At 50.1% G+C, this 26412-nt stretch overlaps 2 protein-coding genes across 5 annotated transcripts in view; one reads left to right on the top strand and one right to left on the bottom strand.

Moving 5' to 3' along the window:
• mark2b (MAP/microtubule affinity-regulating kinase 2b) overlaps nucleotides 1-769 on the bottom strand; it is a 71899-nt gene extending 71130 nt beyond the window's left edge. The window contains exon 1 of the mRNA XM_036989237.1: nucleotides 745-769. Coding sequence (XP_036845132.1) covers nucleotides 745-769 — 25 coding nt within the window. The remainder of the gene's footprint in view (nucleotides 1-744) is intronic.
• Nucleotides 770-3735: 2966 nt separating this feature from the next.
• The window catches only part of exoc6b (exocyst complex component 6B), a gene marked incomplete at its 5' end in the record, with an annotated part of 123919 nt that continues 101242 nt past the window's right edge, over nucleotides 3736-26412 (top strand). For all 4 annotated transcript variants that reach the window (XM_036987180.1, XM_036987179.1, XM_036987178.1 and 1 more), the window contains 2 exon segments: nucleotides 3736-3940; nucleotides 13051-13233. In XM_036987180.1, the coding sequence (XP_036843075.1) occupies nucleotides 3736-3940; nucleotides 13051-13233 (388 nt within the window).

Below are 26412 nucleotides of genomic sequence, written 5' to 3'. Positions count from 1 at the left end.
TCCTCATCCCCCCCCCCGTCTGCTCTCTTGTCCTGATCCCCCCCCCGTCTGCTCTCTTGTCCTGATCCCCCCCCCCGTCTGCTCTCTTGTCCTGATCCCCCCCCCCCGTCTGCTCTCTTGTCCTCATCCCCCCCGTCTGCTCTCTTGTCCTCATCCCCCGTCTGCTCTCTTGTCCTCATCCCCCGTCTGCTCTCTTGTCCTCATCCCCCGTCTGCTCTCTTGTCCTCATCCCCCGTCTGCTCTCTTGTCCTCATCCCCCGTCTGCTCTCTTGTCCTCATCCCCCCCGTCTGCTCTCTTGTCCTCATCCCCCCCCCCCGTCTGCTCTCTTGTCCTCATCCCCCGTCTGCTCTCTTGTCCTCATCCCCCGTCTGCTCTCTTGTCCTCATCCCCCGTCTGCTCTCTTGTCCTCATCCCCCGTCTGCTCTCTTGTCCTCATCCCCCGTCTGCTCTCTTGTCCTCATCCCCCGTCTGCTCTCTTGTCCTCTGCTGCGGCGCCTACTTGGCCACCAGAGGGAGACATAGTTCACGGGATTTGTTTGAAATGTCACCACATTGTTATCCTACCTACTTGAATCTGCTGGAGTGGCTTGGATGTTGAGGTTCCGCCCCCCTTCTCTCTCTCTACCCCTCGCTCTCGCTCTCTACCCCTCTTCTCTTTCTCTACCTCTCCTCTCTCTTTACCCCTCTTTCTCTAGGGTAGGTCTCCCCCCTCCTCTTTCTCTAGGGTAGGTCTCCCCCCATACCCTCTCTAGGGTAGGTCTCCCCCATCCCCCCTCCTCCTTCTCTAGGGTAGGTCTCCCCCCATCCCCCCTCCTCTTTCTCTAGGATAGGTCTCCCCCATCCCCCCTCCTCTTTCTCTAGGGTAGGTCTCCCCCCATCCCCCCCTCCTCTTTCTCTAGGGTAGGTCTCCCCCCATCCCCCCTCTTTCTCTAGGGTAGGTCTCCCCCCATCTCCCCCTCCTCTTTCTCTAGGGTAGGTCTCCCCCCATCCCCCCCTCTTTCTCTAGGGTAGGTCTCCCCCATCCCCCCCCTCCTCTTTCTCTAGGGTAGGTCTCCCCCATCCCCCCTCCTCTTTCTCTAGGGTAGGTCTCCCCCCATCCCCTCTCTCTCTCTTTACCCCTCCTCTTTCTCTAGGGTAGGTCTCCCCCCTCCTCTTTCTCTAGGGTAGGTCTCCCCCTCCTCTTTCTCTAGGGTAGGTCTCCCCCCATACCCTCTCTCTCTCTCTAGGGTAGGTCTCCCCCATCCCCCCTCCTCCTTCTCTAGGGTAGGTCTCCCCCCATCCCCCCTCTTTCTCTAGGGTAGGTCTCCCCCATCCCCCCTCCTCTTTCTCTAGGGTAGGTCTCCCCCCATCCCCCCCTCTTTCTCTAGGGTAGGTCTCCCCCCATCCCCCCCTCTTTCTCTAGGGTAGGTCTCCCCCCATCCCCCCCTCCTCTTTCTCTAGGGTAGGTCTCCCCCCATCCCCCCCTCCTCTTTCTCTAGGGTAGGTCTCCCCCCATCCCCCCTCCTCTTTCTCTAGGGTAGGTCTCCCCCCACCCCCCCTCCTCTTTCTCTAGGGTAGGTCTCCCCCCACCCCCCCCTCCTCTTTCTCTAGGGTAGGTCTCCCCCCACCCCCCCCTCCTCTTTCTCTAGGGTAGGTCTCCCCCCCATCACCCCCCCTCTTTCTCTAGGGTAGGTCTCCCCCATCCCCCCCCCCTCCTCTTTCTCTAGGGTAGGTCTCCCCCCATCCCCCCCTCTTTCTCTAGGGTAGATCTCCCCCATCCCCCCCTCCTCTTTCTCTAGGGTAGGTCTCCCCCATCCCCCCTCCTCTTTCTCTAGGGTAGGTCTCCCCCATCCCCCCTCCTCTTTCTCTAGGGTAGGTCTCCCCCCATCCCCTCTCTCTCTCTTTACCCCTCTTTCTCTAGGGTAGGTCTCCCCCCCCTCTTTCTCTAGGGTAGGTCTCCCCCCTCTTTCTCTAGGGTAGGTCTCCCCCCTCTTTCTCTAGGGTAGGTCTCCCCCTTCCTCTTTCTCTAGGGTAGGTCTCCCCCCATCCCCCCCTCCTCTTTATCTAGGGTAGGTCTCCCCCATCCCCCCTCCTCTTTCTCTAGGGTAGGTCTCCCCCCCATCACCCCTCCTCTTTCTCTAGGGTAGGTCTCCCCCCATCCCCCCCTCCTCTTTCTCTAGGGTAGGTCTCCCCCCATCCCCCCCTCCTCTTTCTCTAGGGTAGGTCTCCCCCCATCTCCCCCTCCTCTTTCTCTAGGGTAGGTCTCCCCCATCCCCCCCTCTTTCTCTAGGGTAGGTCTCCCCATCCCCCCCCTCTTTCTCTAGGGTAGGTCTCCCCCATCCCCCCCTCTTTCTCTAGGGTAGGTCTCCCCCATCCCCCCCTCTTTCTCTAGGGTAGGTCTCCCCCATCCCCCCCTCTTTCTCTAGGGTAGGTCTCCCCCCTCCTCTTTCTCTAGGGTAGGTCTTCCCCCTCCTCTTTCTCTAGGGTAGGTCTTCCCCCTCCTCTTTCTCTAGGGTAGGTCTCCCCCCCTCTTTCTATAGGGTAGGTCTCCCCCTTCCTCTTTCTCTAGGGTAGGTCTCCCCCCTCTTTCTCCAGGGTAGGTCTCCCCCCTCCTCTTTCTTTAGGGTAGGTCTCCCCCCTCCTCTCTCTCTAGGGTAGGTCTCCCCCCTCCTCTCTCTCTAGGGTAGGTCTCCCCCCCTCCTCTCTCTCTAGGTTAGGTCTCCCCCCTCTTTCTCTAGGGTAGGTCTCCCCTACTCTCTCTCTAGGGTAGGTCTCCCCCTCTTTCTCTAGGGTAGGTCCCCCCCCCATCCCCCCTCTCTCTCTCTGGCCTAAGTCTGACCTGTTGATGTGCCTTGTGGGTCATAAATTGTTGTTTGTTTGTGTCGTTCCTCTGGTTTCTTTTCTCTTTCTCTCCATCCTGCCGTTTGGCCCACAGCACAGGGGGAGTGGAGAGGTCAGCCAACACACACTGTGTGTCGTGTCAGTGTGTGAGGATTTGAATGTTGTGCAATACCTCTGTGTCTCAATGCTTTCCCAGTGACAGGATTCTAGATTTTTTTTTCTGCTGTTATTCTAGAGCGTTAGACTCCCTGCCTTCGTCTTCTTCTTCATAGACAGGGCCCAAGCTACTTCAAGGCGGGGCCCAAGCTACTTCGCGGCGGTGGCCCAAGCTACTTCGCGGCGGGGACCAAGCTACTTTGCGGCGGGTTCCAAGCGGGTTCCAAGCTACTTCGCGGCGGGGCCCAAGCTACTTCGCGGCGGGTTCCAAGCGGGTTCCAAGCTACTTCGCGGCGGGTTCCAAGCTACTTCGCGGCGGGGCCCAAGCTACTTCGTGGCGGGGCCCAAGCTACTTCGCGGCGGGGCCCAAGCTACTTCGCGGCGGGGCCCAAGCTACTTCGCGGCGGGGCCCACGCTACTTCGCGGCGGGTTCCAAGCGGGTTCCAAGCTACTTCGCGGCGGGTTCCAAGCTACTTCGCGGCGGGTTCCAAGCGGGTTCCAAGCTACTTCGCGGCGGGTTCCAAGCTACTTCGCGGCGGGGCCCAAGCTACTTCGCGGCGAGGATGGTGTTTTTGAATCCGTTTCTTCACTGCCGGGACGTCCCTCTTTAGGTTTTGAGGCTGTTGGAGTAGTTTCAGTTAGTGTGTGTTTGTGTGTATTAACCATTCTGTTCCTTAAAGTACTTGGAGGAGCTGGAACAGACGTGTCTCCCCAGAGCGGGCCAGTACAGGTTCTGTTAATCCTGTGTGTGTTTGTAGGTACTACCCAGCCCTGCGGACTCTGGAGCAGCTGGAACAGACGTGTCTCCCCAGAGCGGGCCAGTACAGGTTCTGTTCCATCATGTCTGACAATATCCCCAGACTGAGGACCCTCATCAGAGACACGGCCATGTCTCAACTGAAAGACTTCCTGGAATCTATTCGGAAACACAGCGACAAGATAGGAGAGACCGCTATGAAACAGGTATGTGTGACTTCTCTTCTTTCTCTCTCTCTCTCCCTTCTCTCTCTCTCTCCCTTCTCTCTCTCCCTTCTCTCTCTCTCTCTCCCTTCTCTCTCTCTCTCTCCCTTCTCTCTCTCTCCCCCTTCTCTCTCCCCCTTCTCTCTCCCCCTCTCTCTCCCCCTCTCTCTCCCCCTCTCTCTCCCCCTCTCTCTCCCCCTCTCTCTCTCCTTCTCTCTCTTTCTCTCTCCCTTCTCTCTCTCTCCCTTCTCTCTCTCTCCCCCTTCTCTCTCTCTCTCTCCCCCTTCTCTCTCTCTCTCTCCCCCTTCTCTCTCTCTCTCTCCCCCTTCTCTCTCTCTCTCCCCCTTCTCTCTCTCTCTCTATCCCCCTTCTCTCTCTCTCTCTCCCCCTTCTCTCTCTCTCTCTCTCTCCCCCTTCTCTCTCTCTCTCTCTCTCCCCCTTCTCTCTCTCTCTCTCTCTCCCCCTTCTCTCCCTCTCCCCCTTCTCTCCCCCTTCTCTCCCCCTTCTCTCCCTCTCCCCCTTCTCTCCCCCTTCTCTCCCCCTTCTCTCTCTCTCCCCCTTCTCTCTCCCTCTCCCCCTTCTCTCCCCCTTCTCTCTCTCTCCCCCTTCTCTCCCCCTTTTCTCTCTCTCTCTCTCTCTCTCTCTCTCTCTCCCCCTTCTCTCTCTCTCTCCCCCTTCTCTCTCTTTAATTCCCCCCCCCCCACACACTTGGCCTTGGGGAGCAGAAGGACAGTTGAAATATGTGTTGATAGAAGTGTTAGTGTGTCCTGCAGTGTGTGTGTCTCTCCAGAAACGGCTTGGGTAAAGACTACACCTGCATCTGATTAACAGAGACAAAGTATAGAGAACGACGGTTAGTGAACTAGTGTTGTTCTTCGCTCAACATATTGTCCTGATAAAACGGCTCTAAAACCAGGCCAACCACACACACACACACACACACACACACGCGGGCGACAGTTGTGTGTGTGTGTGTTTTTAGCTGTGCTGTCACTGGTAGAGATTGTGTGTTTGTGGACCACATTATGGGTGAAAGGTTGTTGCAGAGAGAGGTAAAGGGTGAGAAGAGTGAGCGAAGGCGGAGAGAGGGATCCTACATACACGTGTCCACAGCACCATTCAGGTATTCTCTGGTGCAATTCCCCTCTCGTCCTCTAGGTGTCAGGAGAGGACTAACGGTAGAAATTGCTGCAGCATTAATTGTACTAAAACTAGGAAGTATTCCTTTTAGCCTTAAACTAAACCTGTTCAACACACACACATCCTGAACCACTAGAGACCCTGTTCAACACACACACACACACACACACATCCTGAACCATTAGACCCTGTTCAACACACACACACACACATCCTGAACCATTAGACCCTGTTCAACACACACACACACACACACACACACACACATCCTGAACCACTAGAGACCCTGTTCAACACACACACACACACACACATCCTGAACCATTAGACCCTGTTCAACACACACACACACACACACATCCTGAACCATTAGACCCTGTTCAACACACACACACACACACACACACACATCCTGAACCATTAGACCCTGTTCAACACACACACACACACACACACACACATCCTGAACCATTAGACCCTGTTCAACACACACACACACACACACACACACACACACATCCTGAACCATTAGACCCTGTTCAACACACACACACACACACATCCTGAACCATTAGACCCTGTTCAACACACACACACACACACACATCCTGAACCATTAGACCCTGTTCCACACACACACACACACACACACACACATCCTGAACCATTAGACCCTGTTCAACACACACACATCCTGAACCACTAGAGACCCTGTTCAACACACACACACACACACACACACACATCCTGAACCATTAGACCCTGTTCAACACACACACACACACACACACACACACACACACACATCCTGAACCACTAGACCCTGTTCAACACACACACACACACACACATCCTGAACCATTAGACCCTGTTCAACACACACACACACACACACACACACACACACACACACCCTGAACCACTAGACCCTGTTCAACACACACACACACACACACATCCTGAACCACTAGAGACCCTGTTCAACACACACACATCCTGAACCATTAGACCCTGTTCAACATACACACACACACACACACACACACACACACACACACACACACACACACACACACACACACATCCTGAACCACTAGACCCTGTTCAACACACACACACACACACATCCTGAACCATTAGACCCTGTTCAACATATACACACACACACACACACACACACACACACACACACATCCTGAACCATTAGACCCTGTTCAACACACACACACACACACACACACACACACACACACACACACACCCTGAACCATTAGAACCTGTTCAACACACACACACACACACATCCTGAACCATTAGACCCTGTTCAACACACACACACACACATCCTGAACCACTTAGAGGGCTGCTTTACAATATAATAGGGTGCCAGCCCTGGTCTAAAGTAGTGCACTATATAGGGAATAGGGCCCTGGTCTAAAGTAGTGCACTATATAGGGAATAGGGCCCTGGTCTAAAGTAGTGCACTATATAGGGAATAGGGTCCTGGTCTAAAGTAGTGCACTATATAGGAAATAGGGTCCTGGTCTAAAGTAGTGCACTATATAGGGAATAGGGTCCTGGTCTAAAGTAGTGCACTATATAGGAAATAGGGTCCTGGTCTAAAGTAGTGCACTATATAGGGAATAGGGCCCTGGTCTAAAGTAGTGCACTATATAGGGAATAGGGCCCTGGTCTAAAGTAGTGCACTATATAGGGAATAGGGTGCCAGCCCTGGTCTAAAGTAGTGCACTATATAGGAAATAGGGTGCCATTTGGGATGGACCTGTAACTGTAGTGGAATCTTGGCTGTGGTTGGAGACCAACCGTTAAACTCCAGTAACCTCAGAATGGCTCAAATAGAAAGGCTTGATTCCATATGTCTGGGACTACGCTCTCCCTTTTCTCTGGCGTGTGTGTGTGTGTGTGTGTGTGTGTGTGTGTTTGAGGCCACTCTCTCTTTTCTTTGGGGCTATTCTTCTTTCTTCTCTTCTTTTCTCCTCTACCTCTCCATTCCTTCACCATCTGTCCGCTCTCCTGTCAGTCCATCAGTTCCCCATCATACCAGACCACTAATAGCAGTAGCTTGTTCATACACACACACACACACACACACTACACATACACACACACACACATAGGGATGGATGGACTGACTCTGATTTTCTGTAATTGTTTTAATTCCTCTAACTACCCCATAGGGCCCTGGTCTAAAGTAGTGCACTATATAGGGAATAGGGTGCCATCCCTGGTCTAAAGTAGTGCACTATATAGGGAATAGGGTGCCATCCCTGGTCTAAAAGTAGTGCACTATATAGGGAATAGGGTGCCATCCCTGGTCTAAAAGTAGTGCACTATATAGGGAATAGGGTGCCAGTCCTGGTCTAAAGTAGTGCACTATATAGGGGATAGGGTGCCATCCCTGGTCTAAAAGTAGTGCACTATATAGGGAATAGGGTGCCAGCCCTGGTCTAAAAGTAGTGCACTAATTAGGACGTAAGGTGTCATTTGGAACGTAGCCTCTGAAAATAAATAGTAGTGTCCATTTAGGCCTTCTCATAATGGGGCTATTGTCTGCTAGGAGGAGAGAAGGGTGGAGGGTGGGAGGGGCGGGGGTTCAGAGGGAGGAGGGAACGGGGGATCCAACTGGAACACTCATGTCCAAATTATGCTCAGGTCTTTTCCGTTCACTCACTTGCTCTTTAATTCCTCTTTTTTTTTTGTTGTTGTTGCTTGTCTTCATCAGTTCTGTCATCTCCTTGTCCTTCTCCTGGAAGGTATCCTCTCCTCCTCTCCTCAAATTTCATCTCTCTGTCATGCAGTGACTCTGTCTTTCTTTCATTCTATATTCATCTCTTCATTCTGGTTCTCTCTCTCTCTCTCGGTTCTCTCTCTCTCTCTCGGTTCTCTCTCTCTCTCTCTCGGTTCTCTCTCTCTCTCTCTCGGTTCTCTCTCTCTCTCTCGGTTCTCTCTCTCTCTCTCTCGGTTCTCTCTCTCGGTTCTCGCTCTCTCTCTCGGTTCTCTCTCTCTCTCTCGGTTCTCTCTCTCTCTCTCTCGGTTCTCTCTCTCTCTCTCGGTTCTCTCTCTCTCTCGGTTCTCGTTCTCTCGGTTCTCTCTCTCTCTCTCTCGGTTCTCTCTCTCGGTTCTCTCTCTCTCTCTCGGTTCTCTCTCTCTCTCTCTCTCTCTCTCGGTTCTCTCTCTCGGTTCTCTCTCTCTCTCTCGGTTCTCTCTCTCTCTCTCGGTTCTCTCTCTCTCTCTCTCGGTTCTCTCTCTCTCTCTCTCGGTTCTCTCTCTCTCTCTCTCGGTTCTCTCTCTCTCTCTCGGTTCTCTCTCTCTCTCTCGGTTCTCTCTCTCTCTCTGTTCTCTCTCTCGGTTCTCTCGGTTCTCTCTCTCGGTTCTCTCTCTCTCTCTCGGTTCTCTCTCTCTCTCTCGGTTCTCTCTCTCTCTCTCTCGGTTCTCTCTCTCTCGGTTCTCTCTCTCTCTCTCTCGGTTCTCTCTCTCGGTTCTCTCTCTCGGTTCTCTCTCTCTCTCTCTCTCGGTTCTCTCTCTCTCTCTCTCTCGGTTCTCTCTCTCTCTCTCGGTTCTCTCTCTCTCTCTCTCTCGGTTCTCTCTCTCTCTCTCTCTCGGTTCTCTCTCTCTCTCTCTCTCTCGGTTCTCTCTCTCTCTCTCTCTCTCGGTTCTCTCTCTCTCTCTCTCTCTCGGTTCTCTCTCTCTCTCTCTCTCTCGGTTCTCTCTCTCTCTCTCTCTCTCGGTTCTCTCTCTCTCTCTCTCTCTCGGTTCTCTCTCTCTCTCTCTCTCTCGGATCTCTCTCTCTCTCTCTCTCGGATCTCTCTCTCTCTCTCTCTCGGTTCTCTCTCTCTCTCTCTCGGTTCTCTCTCTCTCTCTCTCTCGGTTCTCTCTCTCTCTCTCTCTCTCTCTCTCTCGGTTCTCTCTCTCTCTCTCTCGGTTCTCTCTCTCTCTCTCGGTTCTCTCTCTCTCTCGGTTCTCGTTCTCTCGGTTCTCTCTCTCTCGGTTCTCTCTCTCGGTTCTCTCTCTCTCTCTCGGTTCTCTCTCTCTCTCTCTCGGTTCTCTCTCTCTCTCTCTCGGTTCTCTCTCTCTCTCTCGGTTCTCTCTCTCTCTCGGTTCTCGTTCTCTCGGTTCTCTCTCTCTCTCTCGGTTCTCTCTCTCGGTTCTCTCTCTCTCTCTCGGTTCTCTCTCTCTCTCTCTCTCTCGGTTCTCTCTCTCGGTTCTCTCTCTCTCTCTCGGTTCTCTCTCTCTCTCTCGGTTCTCTCTCTCTCTCGGTTCTCTCTCTCTCTCTCTCTCTCGGTTCTCTCTCTCTCTCTCTCGGTTCTCTCTCTCTCTCTCGGTTCTCTCTCTCTCTCTCGGTTCTCTCTCTCTCTCTCTCTCTCGGTTCTCTCTCTGTTCTCTCTCTCGGTTCTCTCTCTCTCTCTCGGTTCTCTCTCTCTCTCTCTCTCGGTTCTCTCTCTCTCTCTCGGTTCTCTCTCTCTCTCTCTCTCGGTTCTCTCTCTCTCTCTCGGTTCTCTCTCTCTCTCTCGGTTCTCTCTCTCTCTCTCGGTTCTCTCTCTCTCTCTCGGTTCTCTCTCTCTCTCTCTCTCGGTTCTCTCTCTCTCTCTCTCTCGGTTCTCTCTCTCTCTCTCTCTCGGTTCTCTCTCTCTCTCTCGGTTCTCTCTCTCTCTCTCTCTCTCGGTTCTCTCTCTCTCTCTCTCTCTCGGTTCTCTCTCTCTCTCTCTCTCTCGGTTCTCTCTCTCTCTCTCTCTCGGTTCTCTCTCTCTCTCTCTCTCGGTTCTCTCTCTCTCTCTCTCTCGGTTCTCTCTCTCTCTCTCGGTTCTCTCTCTCTCTCTCTCTCTCGGTTCTCTCTCTCTCTCTCTCTCTCGGTTCTCTCTCTCTCTCTCTCTCTCGGTTCTCTCTCTCTCTCTCTCTCGGTTCTCTCTCTCTCTCTCGGTTCTCTCTCTCTCGGTTCTCTCTCTCTCTCTCGGTTCTCTCTCTCTCTCTCGGTTCTCTCTCTCTCTCTCTCTCTCGGTTCTCTCTCTGTTCTCTCCTCTCTCTCGGTTCTCTCTGTTCTCTCACACTCTCTCGCTTCTCTCACACTCTCTCTCGGTTCTCTCTCTCGGTTCTCTCACACTCTCTCTCTCCGTTCTCTCTCTCTCTGTTTGTTATTTTTTCCTCTAAGTTCAGTAGGAGAAAGTTCAGTTCCACTGGTGAATTTTCAGACACACACACACACACACACACACACACATCAATGGGAACCGCATTTCTCTGTCTATGAAGTGGATCAAGATTTATGACCTGTATAAAGTTACCACACACATGGGTGATGAGTGTCTTGTCTCTCAAAGCTCCTTATTTGACAAATAATTCCCTGTCAGAAAGGACAGACAGGTGTCCCACTTTTACTCATTCCATCCTTATCCCCTTTACCATCATCCCCCGGCCCTTGTCTCCTCCCCCGGCCCTTGTCTCCTCCCCCGGCCCTTGTCTCCTCCCCCGGCCCTTGTCTCCTCCCCCCGGCCCTTGTCTCCTCCCCCCGGCCCTTGTCTCCTCCCCCCGGCCCTTGTCTCCTCCCCCGGCCCTTGTCTCCTCCCCCGGCCCTTGTCTCCTCCCCCGGCCCTTGTCTCCTCCCCCGGCCCTTGTCTCCTCCCCCGGCCCTTGTCTCCTCCCCCCGGCCCTTGTCTCCTCCCCCCGGCCCTTGTCTCCTCCCCCCGGCCCTTGTCTCCTCCCCCCGGCCCTTGTCTCCTCCCCCCGGCCCTAGTCTCCTTCCCCGGCCCTAGTCTCCTTCCCCGGCCCTAGTCTCCTTCCCCGGCCCTAGTCTCCTTCCCCGGCCCTAGTCTCCTCCCCCTGCCCTTGTCTCCTCATCAGTAACCAGCTAGGAGACTCTAGTTCTCGGTTCTCCAACAACATATAGCACCCTGCTCACTAGCTAGCCATTTCACATCACATCGTTACGCCAGCCTAATCTCGGGAGTTGATAGGCTTGAAGTCGTAAACAGCAGAGCTGCTGGCAAAATGCAGGAAAGTGCTGTTTGAATGAATGCCTACCATCGCTCAGTCAGACTGCTCTATCAAATCATAGACTTAGTTATAACATGATAACACACAGAAATACGAGCCTTAGGTCATTTATATGGTCGAATCCGGAAACTATCATTTTGAAAACAAAACGTTTATTCTTTCAGTGCTTCTACACCTGCATTGCTTGCTGTTTGGGGTTTCAGGCTGGGTTTCTGTACAGCACTTTGAGATATCAGCTGATGTACGAAGGGCTATATAAATACATTTGATTTTGATTTGATTTGAAATACGGAGCCGTTCTGTATTTTATCTAGCGGGTGGCATCCCTAAGTCTAAATATTCCTGTTACATTGCACAACCTTCAATGTTGTGTCATAATTATGTACAATTCTGGCAAATTAGTTCGCAACGAGCCAGGCGGCCCAAACTGTTGCATATACCCTGACTCTGCGTGCAATGAACGCAAGAGAAATGACACAATTTCCCCTGGTTAATATTGTCCGCTAACCTGGATTTCTTTTAGCTAAATATGCAGGTTTAAAAATATATACTTCTGTGTATTGATTTTAAGAAAGGCCTTGATGTTTATGGTTAGGTACGTTGGAGCAACGACAGTCCTTTTTCGCGAATGCGCACCGCATCGATTATATAAAATGCAGGACACGCTAGATAAACTAGTAATATCATCAACCATGTGTAGTTAACTAGTGATTATGAATGAATGATTGATTGTTTTTTATATGATAAGTTTGATTCTAGCTAGCAACTTACCTTGGCTTCTCACTGCATTCGCGTAACAGGCGGGCTCCTCGTGAGGCAGGTGGTTCGAGCGCTGGACTAGTTCACCGTAAGGTTGCAAGATTGCTGACAAGGTGAAAATCTGTCGTTCTGCCCCTGAACGAGGCAGTTAACCCACCGTTCCTTCTTAGGCCGTCATTGTAAATAAGAATTTGTTCTTTAACTGACTTGCCGAGTTAAATAAAGGTACAAAAAATAATATATATATATATATATATATATATACACACACACACTAATCGGTGTCAGAGGAAGGCCCAAAAAATTGTCAAAGAATAAAGATTCAATAAATGTGTAACAAACAAAAAAAACGGTATAATCGGCGTCCAAAATTACAGATTTTCCGATTGTTATGAAAACTTGAAATCGGCCCAAATGAATCGGCCATTCCGATTTAATCGGTCGACCTCTAATCAGAAACCAGCTAGGGGGACTCTAGTTCTCATCATTAAGTATCTGACCACAGAAGGGTTAGTGGTCCGCCGTTTGACCTGCAGCTGGCGCTTGTCGAACGTTCTCTGACGCACATCCACACACTCGAGGTTAGGTTGAAGTGCAACGCCGAACTCGGTCCTTCTAGGAAACAAAGAGGAACCAAACAAAAGGTTCCTACCTATTTAACCACTTGACAGGGCTTAATGACTTGGTTCTGTGCGAGCGAGGGCGACTGAGAGAGAGAGATAAAGAGACGGAGTCTACCCCTCTTAACCATGGGAACACCCTTGTGGACACTCACAGTCAATTGAAGTTACTTTAATTAGCAAACTTCTAACGTTGACAAAAAAGCCTTGACGTGGACCGTGACGTGGGCTACGACATAGGAGCTTCTTAAACGAAGAGTGAGCGCATTCTTCCTCTGTTTAGCTGTACATTTCTCCAACCTATTCAGGGCTTTCTACCCGTCTCTGTTCCTTCTCTAAGGATCAGCTGAACCTTGGTCTGTATAAAGAGAACTATTGGAATTGAAGAGGGGGTGGGGGGGGGGGGGGGGGGGGGGGTAAAGAGAAGGGAAGGGAATTGGGATTGGGAAGAGTGTAGGATGGTGCTTTGTTTTGAGGAGAAATGGAATAGAGGATGATGGGTGATGCAATCTGTCAACTGTTTTGTCTCTTGAAGATTGTTGTGTGTGTGTGTTTCATGTACGTGTGTGTGTGTGTGTTTACCAGGCCCAGGTCCAGCGCTCTCTGGACAGCGCTGTGTCACTCCAACAGAGAGCTGCGGTTGGTCGACGGCTGAGGAAGGAGGCAGGACTAGGGGCGGGGACTGACATTGACGGACAGGGCAGCAGCCCAATGTCTGAACAAGACTCTGGAGTACTGGATGTAGAGGATGAGGAGGATGAAGATGAGGTACTTGTTTGGGGTTTGTTTGTGTGCGTGTCTCTGGGGGGGGAGTGGGGGATTGTTTGTGTGCCTTAGTGTGTGTGTGTGTGTTTTTTTTCAGGGGAAAACCCATTGAGACCAGGATCTCATTCAGAAGGGTGCCCTGATTACAGTAGCACGACAATAAAATACAATGTGAAACGGTGATCAATACGATATGAAACGGTGATCGATATGAAACGGTGATCGATATGAAACGGTGATCGATATGAAACGGTGATCGATATGAATCAAAACGGTGATCGATACGATATCAAAACCTTGGTCTACTTGGTGACCCCTCCAACATTGTCTCTCATGCCCTTCACTTCTCCATCTGCTCCCTCCTTTGAAGCTTCTGTTAGCCCCTTGAGAACCCCCCCCCCCCCCTTTCCTGTGCCAGGACTGAGACAATGTGCCAGGACTGAGGGCATTCTCCTGTTTGGCAGCAGTAATCGTACAACTCCACTTCACCCCTTGAGAAATATGCACCAAACAACTTCGTTAAGTGTATTAAAAGATCTCCTCGGCAACAACATCAAGATTAATGGTAGATTTCTGTAGTTATTTTAGATTAATTAGGACAATTTTGAGGTGTATACTGGCTACGGCGTCACGGAAGAGGGCGAGGGGAGAGGGCGAGGGGAGAGGGCGATGGTTGGGCCGAGACCAGGGGGAGAGGTTGAGGGGCGGGCCGAGACCAGGGGGGAGAGGTTGACGGGCGGGCCGAGACCAGGGGGGAGAGGTTGAGGGGCGGGCCGAGACCAGGGGGAGAGGTTGAGGGGCGGGCCGAGACCAGGGGGAGAGGTTGAGGGGCGGGCCGAGACAAGGGGAATCAAATCTAATTTTATTTGTCAATACGCCAAATACAATAGCGTGTGCATTGATTTATTAAGCTAGTTTTGGCTGATTTTCATGGGGCTACAGATGACAAACAATCTGTTCCCTTCCATTTCCGGCTGTGCTGATAGACTGTTGATCCGCGAGACACATTTTGACAGAAGTACAGATAGTATCAAACATTCTAGTACCCAAACCGTTTTTCATGTTCTAGGTATTGAAAAAGCTGTTCGTTATATAAACACACTATGTATAAACTCCCAGTCATGTATTGGGTATGTATTAGGACCATGTCTCAGGACTACCTGACATGAGGACTCCTTGCTGTCCCCAGTCCACCTGGCCGTGCTGCTGCTCCAGTTTCAACTGTTCTGCCTTATTATTATTATTATTGACCATGCTGGTCATTTATGAACATTTGAACATCTTGCTTACATTGCTTGCTGTTTGGGGGGGTTTTAGGCTGGGTTTCTGTACAGCACTTTGAGATATCAGCTGATGTACGAAGGGCTATATAAATACATTTAAATATAAATAAATTTGATTTGATTTCAACACCAGTGTTTCACCATCACTGTGTCTTATTCGGGGTGATGTCATGAATGCTTGAACCTGGTTCTTTAGACACAACAGTGCAATTTTAGTGCAACCAATGACAATGAGGGGTGTGTCATAATTATTACGTTGATTTAGAATGAATTGAGTGATACTATTAAGACAATAGTTTGTCATATTGAATATATTAGGCTACTGTTAGCATTCGCATTAGTTTTCAGCATATTGAATATAGTAGGTTATGGTTAGCATTAGTTTACAGCATATTGAATATAGTAGGTTATGGTTAGCATTTGCATTAGTTTACATATTGAATATAGTAGGCTATTGTTAGCATTAGCGTTAGTTTACATCCTATTGAATATAGTAGGCTATTGTTAGCATTAGCATTAGTTTACATATTGAATATAGTAGGCTATTGTTAGCATTAGCGTTAGTTTACATCCTATTGAATATAGTAGGCTATTGTTAGCATTAGCATTAGTTTACATATTGAATATAGTAGGCTATTGTTAGCATTAGCGTTAGTTTACATCCTATTGAATATAGTAGGCTATTGTTAGCATTAGCATTAGCTAACATCCTATTGAATATAGTAGGCTGGTTAGCATTAGTTTACATCATGTTGAACATAGTTGGATGTTATGATTAGGATTAGCATAATAGTTGATGTTAATCTTGTTTTCATTTAATTTCCAGAAGACACTGTGATGCCAAAACTTTTATTTTATTTTTTTACCGGGAGTTTTATACATTGTGTCTATTCTTTGTTCTTGTAGCTTACAATATTCACTGTTAGTCAGCACCTCTACACTAAAACATTTTATCTGGGTGTGTTGCCAGTTCATGCTTTTTATTGGACTAGTATTGAAAAGTACAAATGTTTTGGTTAACCGTACAGCCCTCTACGTAGTGTACAGATGGGGCTAGTGAAGCTAGTCTGGGTAACCATTCATTAAGATTAATGGTTACCCATTATGGTTTGGGGGGGGGTAGAAGCCGGCTCGGAACCTGTTGGTCCGAGCCGGAAAGAGATGGCAGAGGTAGGCAGAAAACCTCTTCCCGTGCCAGGCTGAGAAGTTGGCCTAGGGTAAGGCAGGAAGAGTACATCAAGTTTGAGACCGAGGGAGAACAAAAGGGTAAGGGCTCAGTCAAGGCTAGGGAAAGAGACTACGGAGGGAGGGAGAACAAAAGGGTAAGGGCTTAGTCAAGGCTAGGGAAAGAGAATGCGGAGGGAGGGAGAGGATAGAAGGGCAGGGTGGCACCTCTTCTGTGATCTCCTTCCAGTCCCAGGCCGCCCTTTTTTGACAACCTTTCAAACAAAGGCATGACCCGAGTCACTACCTTCTGCCCCTGTGTTGCCCTGTTCTTAACCCCCTGTTCTTAACCCCTGTGTTGCCCTGTTCTTAACCCCCTGTTCTTAACCTCCTGTTCTTAACCCCTGTGTTGCCCTGTTCTTAACCCCCTGTTCTTAACCTCCTGTTCTTAACCCCTGTGTTGCCCTGTTCTTAACCCCCTGTTCTTAACCTCCTGTTCTTAACCCCTGTGTTGCCCTGTTCTTAACCCCCTGTTCTTAACCTCCTGTTCTTAACCCCTGTGTTGCCCTGTTCTTAACCCCCTGTTCTTAACCTCCTGTTCTTAACCCCTGTGTTGCCCTATTCTTAACCCCCTGTTCTTAACCTCCTGTTCTTAACCCCTGTGTTGCCCTGTTCTTAACCCCCTGTTCTTAACCTCCTGTTCTTAACCCCTGTGTTGCCCTGTTCTTAACCCCCTGTTCTTAACCTCCTGTTCTTAACCCCTGTGTTGCCCTGTTCTTAACCCCCTGTTCTTAACCTCCTGTTCTTAACCCCTGTGTTGCCCTGTTCTTAACCCCCTGTTCTTAACCTCCTGTTCTTAACCCCTGTGTTGCCCTGTTCTTAACCCCCTGTTCTTAACCTCCTGTTCTTAACCCCTGTGTTGCCCTGTTCTTAACCCCCTGTTCTTAACCTCCTGTTCTTAACCCCTGTGTTGCCCTGTTCTTAACCCCCTGTGTCGCCCTGTTCTTAACCTCCTGTGTTGCCCTGTTCTTAACCCCCTGTCGCCCTGTTCTTATCCCCCTGTGTTGCCCTGTTCTTAACCCCCTGTTGCCCTGTTCTTAACCCCCTGTGTTGCCCTGTTCTTAACCCCCTGTGTCGCCCTGTTCTTAACCCCCTGTTGCCCTGTTCTTAACCCCCTGTGTCGCCCTGTTCTTAACCCCCTGTTGCCCTGTTCTTAACCCCCCGTGTCGCCCTGTTCTTAACCCCCCGTGTCGCCCTGTTCTTAACCCCCTGTGTCGCCCTGTTCTTAACCCCCTGTGTCGCCTTGTTCTTAACCCCCTGTGTCGCCCCGTTCTTAACCCCCTGTGTCGCCCCGTTCTTAACCCCCTGTGTCGCCCCGTTCTTAACCCCCTGTGTCGCCCCGTTCTTAACCCCGTGTCGCCCCGTTCTTAACCCCCTGTGTAGCCCCGTTCTTAACCCCCTGTGTCGCCCTGTTCTTAACCTCCTGTTCTTAACCCCCTGTGTCGCCCTGTTCTTAACCCCCTGTGTCGCCCTGTTCTTAACCCCCCTGTTTCGCCCTGTTCTTAACCCCACTGTGTCGCCCTGTTCTTAACCCCCTGTGTCGCCCTGTTCTTAACCTCCTGTTCTTAACCCCCTGTGTCGCCCTGTTCTTAACCCCCTGTGTCACCCTGTTCTTAACCTCCTGTTCTTAACCCCCTGTGTCGCCCTGTTCTTAACCCCCTGTGTCGCCCTGTTCTTAACCTCCTGTTCTTAACCCCCTGTGTCGCCCTGTTCTTAACCCCCTGTGTCGCCCTGTTCTTAACCCCCCTGTGTCGCCCTGTTCTTAACCCCCTGTGTCGCCCTGTTCTTAACCCCCTGTGTCGCCTTGTTCTTAACCCCCTGTGTCGCCCCGTTCTTAACCCCCTGTGTCGCCCCGTTCTTAACCCCCTGTGTCGCCCCGTTCTTAACCCCCTGTGTCGCCCGTTCTTAACCCCCTGTGTCGCCCCGTTCTTAACCCCCTGTGTCGCCCCGTTCTTAACCCCCTGTGTCGCCCCGTTCTTAACCCCGTGTGTCGCCCTGTTCTTAACCTCCTGTTCTTAACCCCCTGTGTCGCCCTGTTCTTAACCCCCTGTGTCGCCCTGTTCTTAACCCCCTGTGTCGCCCTGTTCTTAACCCCCTGTGTCGCCCTGTTCTTAACCTCCTGTTCTTAACCCCCTGTGTCGCCCTGTTCTTAACCTCCTGTTCTTAACCCCCTGTGTCGCCCTGTTCTTAACCCCCTGTGTCGCCCTGTTCTTAACCTCCTGTTCTTAACCCCCTGTGTCGCCCTGTTCTTAACCCCCTGTGTCGCCCTGTTCTTAACCCCCCTGTTTCGCCCTGTTCTTAACCCCCTGTGTCGCCCTGTTCTTAACCCCCTGTGTCGCCCTGTTCTTAACCCCCTGTGTCGCCCTGTTCTTAACCCCCTGTGTCGCCCTGTTCTTAACTCCCTGTTATTTCCTCGTACTCCCCACCAACCTCTGCCCTAGCCTTGACTGACCATTGACCCTTTCCCTGGGGTTGTTATATGACTCCAACCCCCCCCCCCCCCCACCCCCCCAAAAAGCATTCCACTGTGTTTTTCTTATTGTGTGTTTTTCCCCTCCTGTCCCAAGGCGGTGCTGTTCAAAGCTGGCGGTGTTTCTAGGTCAGTACATGAAAGCCTGGTATTGTCTTCCAACTTGCTTTTTAACAGCTAAGGGACGGTATTCCACAGAGCTATAGGCAGGATGGGGTCTGTCTGTCTATGCTGATTGTCCAGAAACATCAGCTGTCTTAAACAAAAGCGGCCCCAATGCCACCAGTGTAGTGACCCGGCCAACCCTTCTACCCGCTAGAGAGGGTCAAATGGTCAAGTTGTATTGACTTGCTGTATTTGACCTCCAAAATCAAACTTCATTTTGTCACGTGCGCTGAATAAGTGTAGATTTACCGTGAAATTCTTTACTCACCGAGTCAGTGTGGAGGCTATATACAGGGTATTACGGTACAGAGTCAATGTGGAGGCTATATACAGGGTATTACGGTACAGAGTGAATGTGGAGACTAAATACAGGGTGTTACGGTACAGAGTCAATGTGGAGGCTATATACAGGGTGTTACGGTACAGAGTCAATGTGGAGGCTATATACAGGGTGTTACGGTACAGAGTCAATGTGGAGGCTATATACAGGGGGTACCGGAACAGAGTCAGTGTGGAGGCTATATACAGGGGGTACCAGTACAGAGTCAATGTGGAGGCTATATACAGGGGGTACCAGTACAGAGTCAATGTGGAGGCTATATACAGGGGGTACCGGTACAGAGTCAATGTGGAGACTATATACAGGGTGTTACGGTACAGAGTCAATGTGGAGACTATATACAGAGGGTACCGGTACAGAGTCAATGAGGAGGCTATATACAGGGGGTACCGGTACAGAGTCAATGTGGAGGCTATATACAGGGGGTACAGAGGCAATGTGGAGGCTATATACAGGGTGTTACGGTACAGAGTCAGCGTGGAGGCTACATACAGGGGGTGCCGAGTCAGCGTGGAGGCTACATACAAGGGGTGCCGAGTCAGCGTGGAGGCTACATACAGGGGGTGCCGAGTCAGCGTACAGGTTAGGTAATTTGTACATGTAGGTGGGGGTGAAGTGACTGCATAGATAATAAACAACGAGTAGCAGAAGTGTACGAAAGGTGGTGGTGGGGGGGGGGGTCAATGTAAATTGTCCGGTGGCCATTTTTATTAATTGTTAAGCTGACTGGAGTCACCCCAAGGAACTTAACTCTCGACCCGCTCCACTTCAGCCCCTTCGCGGTTAATGGGGGCCTGTTTGGCCCTCCTTTTCCTGTAGTCCACGATCAGCTCCTTTTTCTTGATCACGTTGAAGGAGAGGTTGTTGTCCTTGCACCACATGGACAGGTCTCTGACCTCCTCCCTATAGGCCGTCTCATCGTTGTCAGTGATCAGGCCTATCACTGTTGTGTCCTCAGCAAACTTAATGATGGTTTTGGAGTCATTTTTGGCCACGCAGTCGTGGGTGAACAGGGAATACAGGAGGGGAGTAAGTACACACCCATGAGGGACCCCGGTGTTAAGGATCAGCAGATGTGTTGTTGCCTACCCTCACCATCTGGGGGCGTCCCGTCAGGAAGTCCAGGATCCAGTTGAAGAGTGGGGTGTTTAGTCCCAGAGTTCTTAGTCCCCACAAAGCTCACCACTAAGCTATGTTGAACGCTGATTCTCACATATGTGTTCCTTTTGTCCAGTTGAGAAAGGGCGCTGTAGAGTGCGCTTGAGACTGCGTCATCTGTGGATCTGTTGGGGCGGTATGCGAATTGGAGTGGGTCTCGGGTGTCCCGGGGGATGCTGTTGATGTGAGCCATGACCAGCCTTTCAAAGCACTCCATGGCTACCAACGTGAGTGACACGAGGCGGTAATCATTTAGGCAGGTTACCTTTGCTTCCTTGGGCACAGGGACTATGGTGGTCTGCTTAAAACATGTAGACCGCTAAGACCGCTCTCAACCAACTCTATAAGGCCGTAAGCAAAGAAGAAAATGCTCACCCAGAAGTGGCGCTCCTAGTGGCCGGGGACTTTAATGCAGGCTAACTTAAATCAGTTAAACCAAATTTTTTCAAGCATGTCACATGTGCAACCAGATAAGGAAAATAATCCTAGACCACCTTTACTCCACACAAAGCTCTCCCTCGCCCTCCATTTGGCAAATCTGACCATAAATCTATCCTCCAGATTCCTGCTTACAAGCGAAAACTAAAGCAGGAAGCACCAGTGACTCGCTCAATACGGAAGTGGTCAGATGACGCAGATGCTAAACTACAAGACTGTTTTGCTAGCACAGACTGGACTATGTTCCAGGATTCATCCAATGGCATTGAGGAGTACACCACCTCAGTCATCGGCTTCATCAATGAGTGCATCGACGCCGCCGTCCCCACAGTGACCGTACGTACATATCCCAACCAGAAAACTACAGGTAACATCTTCATCGAGCTAGACTAGAGAATTCAAGGAGCGGAAGACTAATCCGGACACTTGTATATGCCCTCAGACGAACCATCAAACAAGCAAAGCATCAATACAGGACTAAGATTGAATCCTACTACACCAGCTCTGATGCTTGTCGGATGTGGCAGGGCTTGAAAACTACGCAGTCGTGGAGGGCGAGGGAGAGCTTTGTGTGGAGTAAAGGTGGTCTAGGATTATTTTCCTTATCTGGTTGCACATGTGACATGCTTGAAAAAAATTGGTTTAACTGATTTAAGTTGCCTGCATTAAAGTCCCCGGCCACTAGGAGCGCCGCTTCATTTTCTTCTTTGCTTACGGCCTTATAGAGTTGGTTGAGAGCGGTCTTAGTGACAGCTTCGCTTTGTGGTGGTAAATAGACGGCTAACTATAATACAGATGGGAACTCTCTTGGTAGATAGTGTGGTCTACAGCTTATCATAAGGTACTCTACCACAGGCGAGCAGTACCTCAAGACTTCTTTAATGTTAGATGTTGACTTGCTCAAGTTGCATTGACTTGCTGTATTTTTCCTACTACCTCCCCTCCCCTGACTGACAGACATAGGTCTAGTCTCCTTTTCTCTCCTTCCACTCCTCCTCGCTGTCTGCATCCCTCTTTCCAACCCTGTTTCTCATTCTCCCCAGATCTCTCTCTATAACATTTCCTCCCTCCATCCCTCCATTATTGTGTTCAGACCCATTTCTTCACTTCCTGTCTTCTATATCCCTCTGTCTATCCCTCGTTCCAACCCTGTTTCTCATCCTTCCCATATCTTTCTAGAACATTCCCTCCCTCAATCCCTTCCTCTATCATCCTTCCATCCCAAACTCACCAGAGAAGGTATACATTTTGTTCTCTGAAGTTTTCTCATGTTCTTGGCTCTAAAAATGCTCCTTGGTGTCCCAAATTGCACCCTATTCCTCATATGTGACTCACCACCTGGATTCGGTTTTATGTAGCAACATTTGAAATTGTGTTTACATTAGATAAACCATATGGTAGCTGAGTCTCTACTTTTATCATACACTGCATTTGAGGAACAATGGGAAAGAGATTCTGCTTTGAAAGTTGATGAACTTGTCATCCAACTTTTGAGAAAATTGCCTTTTGAATGTTTTGGTATCTAGTGAAGAGGTCTTCTTTGTCTAAACTCATTCAGCATCGTTCACACCCTCACCCTAATCTTTAGTTTACTGACACCGGCCATAATTAACGGGTGTTGGACACGCATCAAACGGGTGTTGGACACGCGTCAAACGCGTCACGTAACGTTAGCTAACGAGCCAGCCAGCCAACGTTAGCTAGTTAAACAATAAACAGTGCCAACAATGCCACAGTGCTGGGAGCTAACCAACCATGTCCAATGTTAGCTAGCCAACATTAGGCTCTTAACTAGAAAAGCAAACGGCTCTGGGAAACAAATAATAACATCAGCTAGGGAGCCTGCCAGCTAGCTAGCGTTAGCTAGGTAGTTAACAGTTCGCTTTTAGCTTGAAATGAGAACACTTTCTGTCAAAATGTGAAAATGTAGCTAGCTAGCTGACGCTAGACTATCTAGCTGTATACAGCATCGCGCATTGACGCGTCTCCCTGTCAGGAATGCCATGCCACATTTGCCCCTCGTTTTGAAGATGTAACTCGGGGAGACAGGTGTTTTCTGTAGCTATCATACTTTAATTCCACTGATTTCAAAATGTGATTCCCCCCCCCCCCCCCCCCCCCCCCCCCCCCCTCCCAGAAAGTGGAGAGCAACACTTATGCAGCTCCACTACAAAATACATTTAATAAAAAGCTGAGTTTGATTGGATTACCAACACAGACTGACGAGCTTCTAAGCTTCAATCCATACTCCTCTCTCGGGAATGTCCAGCCCACTCATTATCTCAGCCAATCATGGCTAGTGGGAAGGTTGCTCTTCTTTTTCAACAACGCTCGTCATTTTAACCATTTTAATCGGATTTTCAGATCTAAGGTACACAAAAGTTCACAGCAAAGCCACAACACAATACATTATTTGCACTATAACGGTGACAAAAGGTGCCCACAACCTGTTAGGGCCTACATAAAGCTGTCCCAACAGCAGAGTCCCAACAGCAGTCCCACCACCTTACCACTGCTACACCTGGCTATCAGCAGAGTCCCAACATCTTACCACTGCTACACCTGGCTATCAGCAGAGTCCCAACATCTTACCACTGCTACACCTGACTATCAGCAGAGTCCCAACACCTTACCACTGCTACACCTGGCTATCAGCAGAGTCCCAACATCTTACCACTGCTACACCTGGCTATCAGCAGAGTCCCAACACCTTACCACTGCTACACCTGGATATCAGCAGAGTCCCAACACCTTACCACTGCTACACCTGGATATCAGCAGAGTCCCAACATCTTACCACTGCTACACCTGGCTATCAGCAGAGACCTTACCACTGCTACACCTGGCTATCAGCAGAGTCCCAACACCTTACCACTGCTACACCTGACTATCAGCAGAGTCCCAACACCTTACCACTGATACACCTGACTATCAGCAGAGTCCCAACACCTTACCACTGCTACACCTGGCTATCAGCAGAGTCCCAACACCTTACCACTGCTACACCTGGCAATCAGCAGAGTCCCAACACCTTACCACTGCTACACCTGGCTATCAGCAGAGTCCCAACACCTTACCACTGTTACACCTGGCTATCAGCAGAGTCCCAACACCTTACCACTGCTACACCTGGCTATCAGCAGAGACCTTACCACTGCTACACCTGTCTATCAGCAGAGTCCCAACACCTTACCACTGCTACACCTGGATATCAGCAGAGTCCCAACACCTGACCACTGCTACACCTGGCTATCAGCAGAGTCCCAACACCTTACCACTGCTACACCTGGCTATCAGCAGAGACCTTACCACTGCTACACCTGTCTATCAGCAGAGACCTTACCACTGCTACACCTGGATATCAGCAGAGTCCCAACACCTTACCACTGCTACACCTGGCTATCAGCAGAGACCTTACCACTGCTACACCTGTCTATCAGCAGTCCCAACACCTTACCACTGCTACACCTGGCTATCAGCAGAGTCCCAACATCTTACCACTGCTACACCTGACTATCAGCAGAGTCCCAACACCTTACCACTGCTACACCTGGCTATCAGCAGAGTCCCAACATATTACCACTGCTACACCTGGCTATCAGCAGAGTCCCAACACCTGACCACTGCTACACCTGGATATCAGCAGAGTCCCAACATCTTACCACTGCTACACCTGACTATCAGCAGAGTCCCAACACCTTACCACTGCTACACCTGGCTATCAGCAGAGACCTTACCACTGCTACACCTGGCTATCAGCAGAGTCCCAACATCTTACCACTGCTACACCTGACTATCAGCAGAGACCCAACACCTTACCACTGCTACACCTGGCTATCAGCAGAGTCCCGACACCTTACCACTGCTACACCTGGCTATCAGCAGAGTCCCAACACCTTACCACTGCTACACCTGGCTATCAGCAGAGTCCCAACACCTTACCACTGCTACACCTGACTATCAGCAGAGTCCCAACACCTTACCACTGATACACCTGACTATCAGCAGAGTCCCAACACCTTACCACTGCTACACCTGGCTATCAGCAGAGTCCCAACACCTTACCACTGCTACACCTGGCAATCAGCAGAGTCCCAACACCTTACCACTGCTACACCTGGATATCAGCAGAGTCCCAACACCTTACCACTGTTACACCTGGCTATCAGCAGAGTCCCAACACCTTACCACTGCTACACCTGGCTATCAGCAGAGTCCCAACAGCTTACCACTGCTACACCTGGCTATCAGAAGAGACCTTACCACTGCTACACCTGTCTATCAGCAGAGTCCCAAGACCTTACCACTGCTACACCTGGATATCAGCAGAGTCCCAACACCTGACCACTGCTACACCTGGCTATCAGCAGAGTCCCAACACCTTACCACTGCTACACCTGGCTATCAGCAGAGTCCCGACACCTTACCACTGCTACACCTGGCTATCAGCAGAGTCCCAACACCTTACCACTGCTACACCTGGCTATCAGCAGAGTCCCAACACCTTACCACTGCTACACCTGGCTATCAGCAGAGACCTTACCACTGCTACACCTGTCTATCAGCAGAGACCTTACCACTGCTACACCTGGATATCAGCAGAGTCCCAACACCTTACCACTGCTACACCTGGCTATCAGCAGAGACCTTACCACTGCTACACCTGTCTATCAGCAGAGTCCCAACACCTTACCACTGCTACACCTGGCTATCAGCAGAGTCCCAACATCTTACCACTGCTACACCTGACTATCAGCAGAGTCCCAACACCTTACCACTGCTACACCTGGCTATCAGCAGAGTCCCAACATATTACCACTGCTACACCTGGCTATCAGCAGAGTCCCAACACCTGACCACTGCTACACCTGGCTATCAGCAGAGTCCCAACACCTTACCACTGCTACACCTGACTATCAGCAGAGTCCCAACACCTTACCACTGCTACACCTGACTATCAGCAGAGTCCCAACACCTTACCACTGCTACACCTGGCTATCAGCAGAGACCTTACCACTGCTACACCTGGCTATCAGCAGAGTCCCAACATCTTACCACTGCTACACCTGACTATCAGCAGAGTCCCAACACCTTACCACTGCTACACCTGGCTATCAGCAGAGTCCCAACACCTTACCACTGCTACACCTGGCTATCAGCAGAGTCCCAACACCTTACCACTGCTATACCTGACTATCAGCAGAGTCCCAACACCTTACCACTGCTATACCTGGATATCAGCAGAACCTTGTCTGGCAGGGAAACAGTTCATTCAGCCTCATTTACTGTCTTTTTAGAAATACTAGCTGATATGGCTGACTTGCTTAAACAAATGTGGTTTCTACTGACAACTGAGATGTACAAACTATGGCATAAGGGGACGACAAGCGCATAAGAGGCTATCCATAATTTAGATTAAGACATTAATTAGCGAGCTAGGACGGACGCAGTCAATATAACTATTTGTTCAGCACTTTTGAAATGTACAGTGACAGAATTCAGAACATGGGCCGTTCCTACAGTATTCTCCCTGTACACCAAGTCAGAACCGTAAGATAAATAAAGGGGGCATATAAGGAGACAGTTAAAGCTCTTACAATATTAGATTACATTTCTCTAAAATAGGTTATAGGCTACATGTGCACCACCAAGTCAGAACAGTAGGTGAAATTAAGAGGTGAAAATAGACTAAATTATTAGGGTGAGGCACAGCTTACAACACAACATACACTTAGTATTACTTTCTTAGCTACAGTATACATATCTCCCTGGCATATTACATCATTTATGCAGCTACATACAAGAAATTTCTGGACTCACCTTGTGTTGTCACTTGAACAGGAAGTGGCTCGGCGGTCCTTTTGTGGGCAAATTTTGTCATCGAAGAAAGACAGAGGCCAGATTTACAATTCTGAGTTGGATGACCGTTCACAATGTATTTTCTCAGTCTGAGCTCGTTCATTCCCGACTTCCCAGTTACAATGTTTGCAGTTAGCCACTGCCACCCATTCCTTCCAAACCACTCATTGTTGAATTTGAGATTTTCATGTTTGTCCAATGTAATGTTTGTCCAATGATCAATACGTTTTATCTATAATTTCTCT

Source organism: Oncorhynchus mykiss, chromosome 9 (assembly GCF_013265735.2).
Source record: "Oncorhynchus mykiss isolate Arlee chromosome 9, USDA_OmykA_1.1, whole genome shotgun sequence".
Lineage (NCBI taxonomy): Eukaryota > Metazoa > Chordata > Actinopteri > Salmoniformes > Salmonidae > Oncorhynchus > Oncorhynchus mykiss.
Note: the sequence above shows the minus strand (reverse complement) of the source record. Positions and strands in the feature narration are given on the sequence as shown.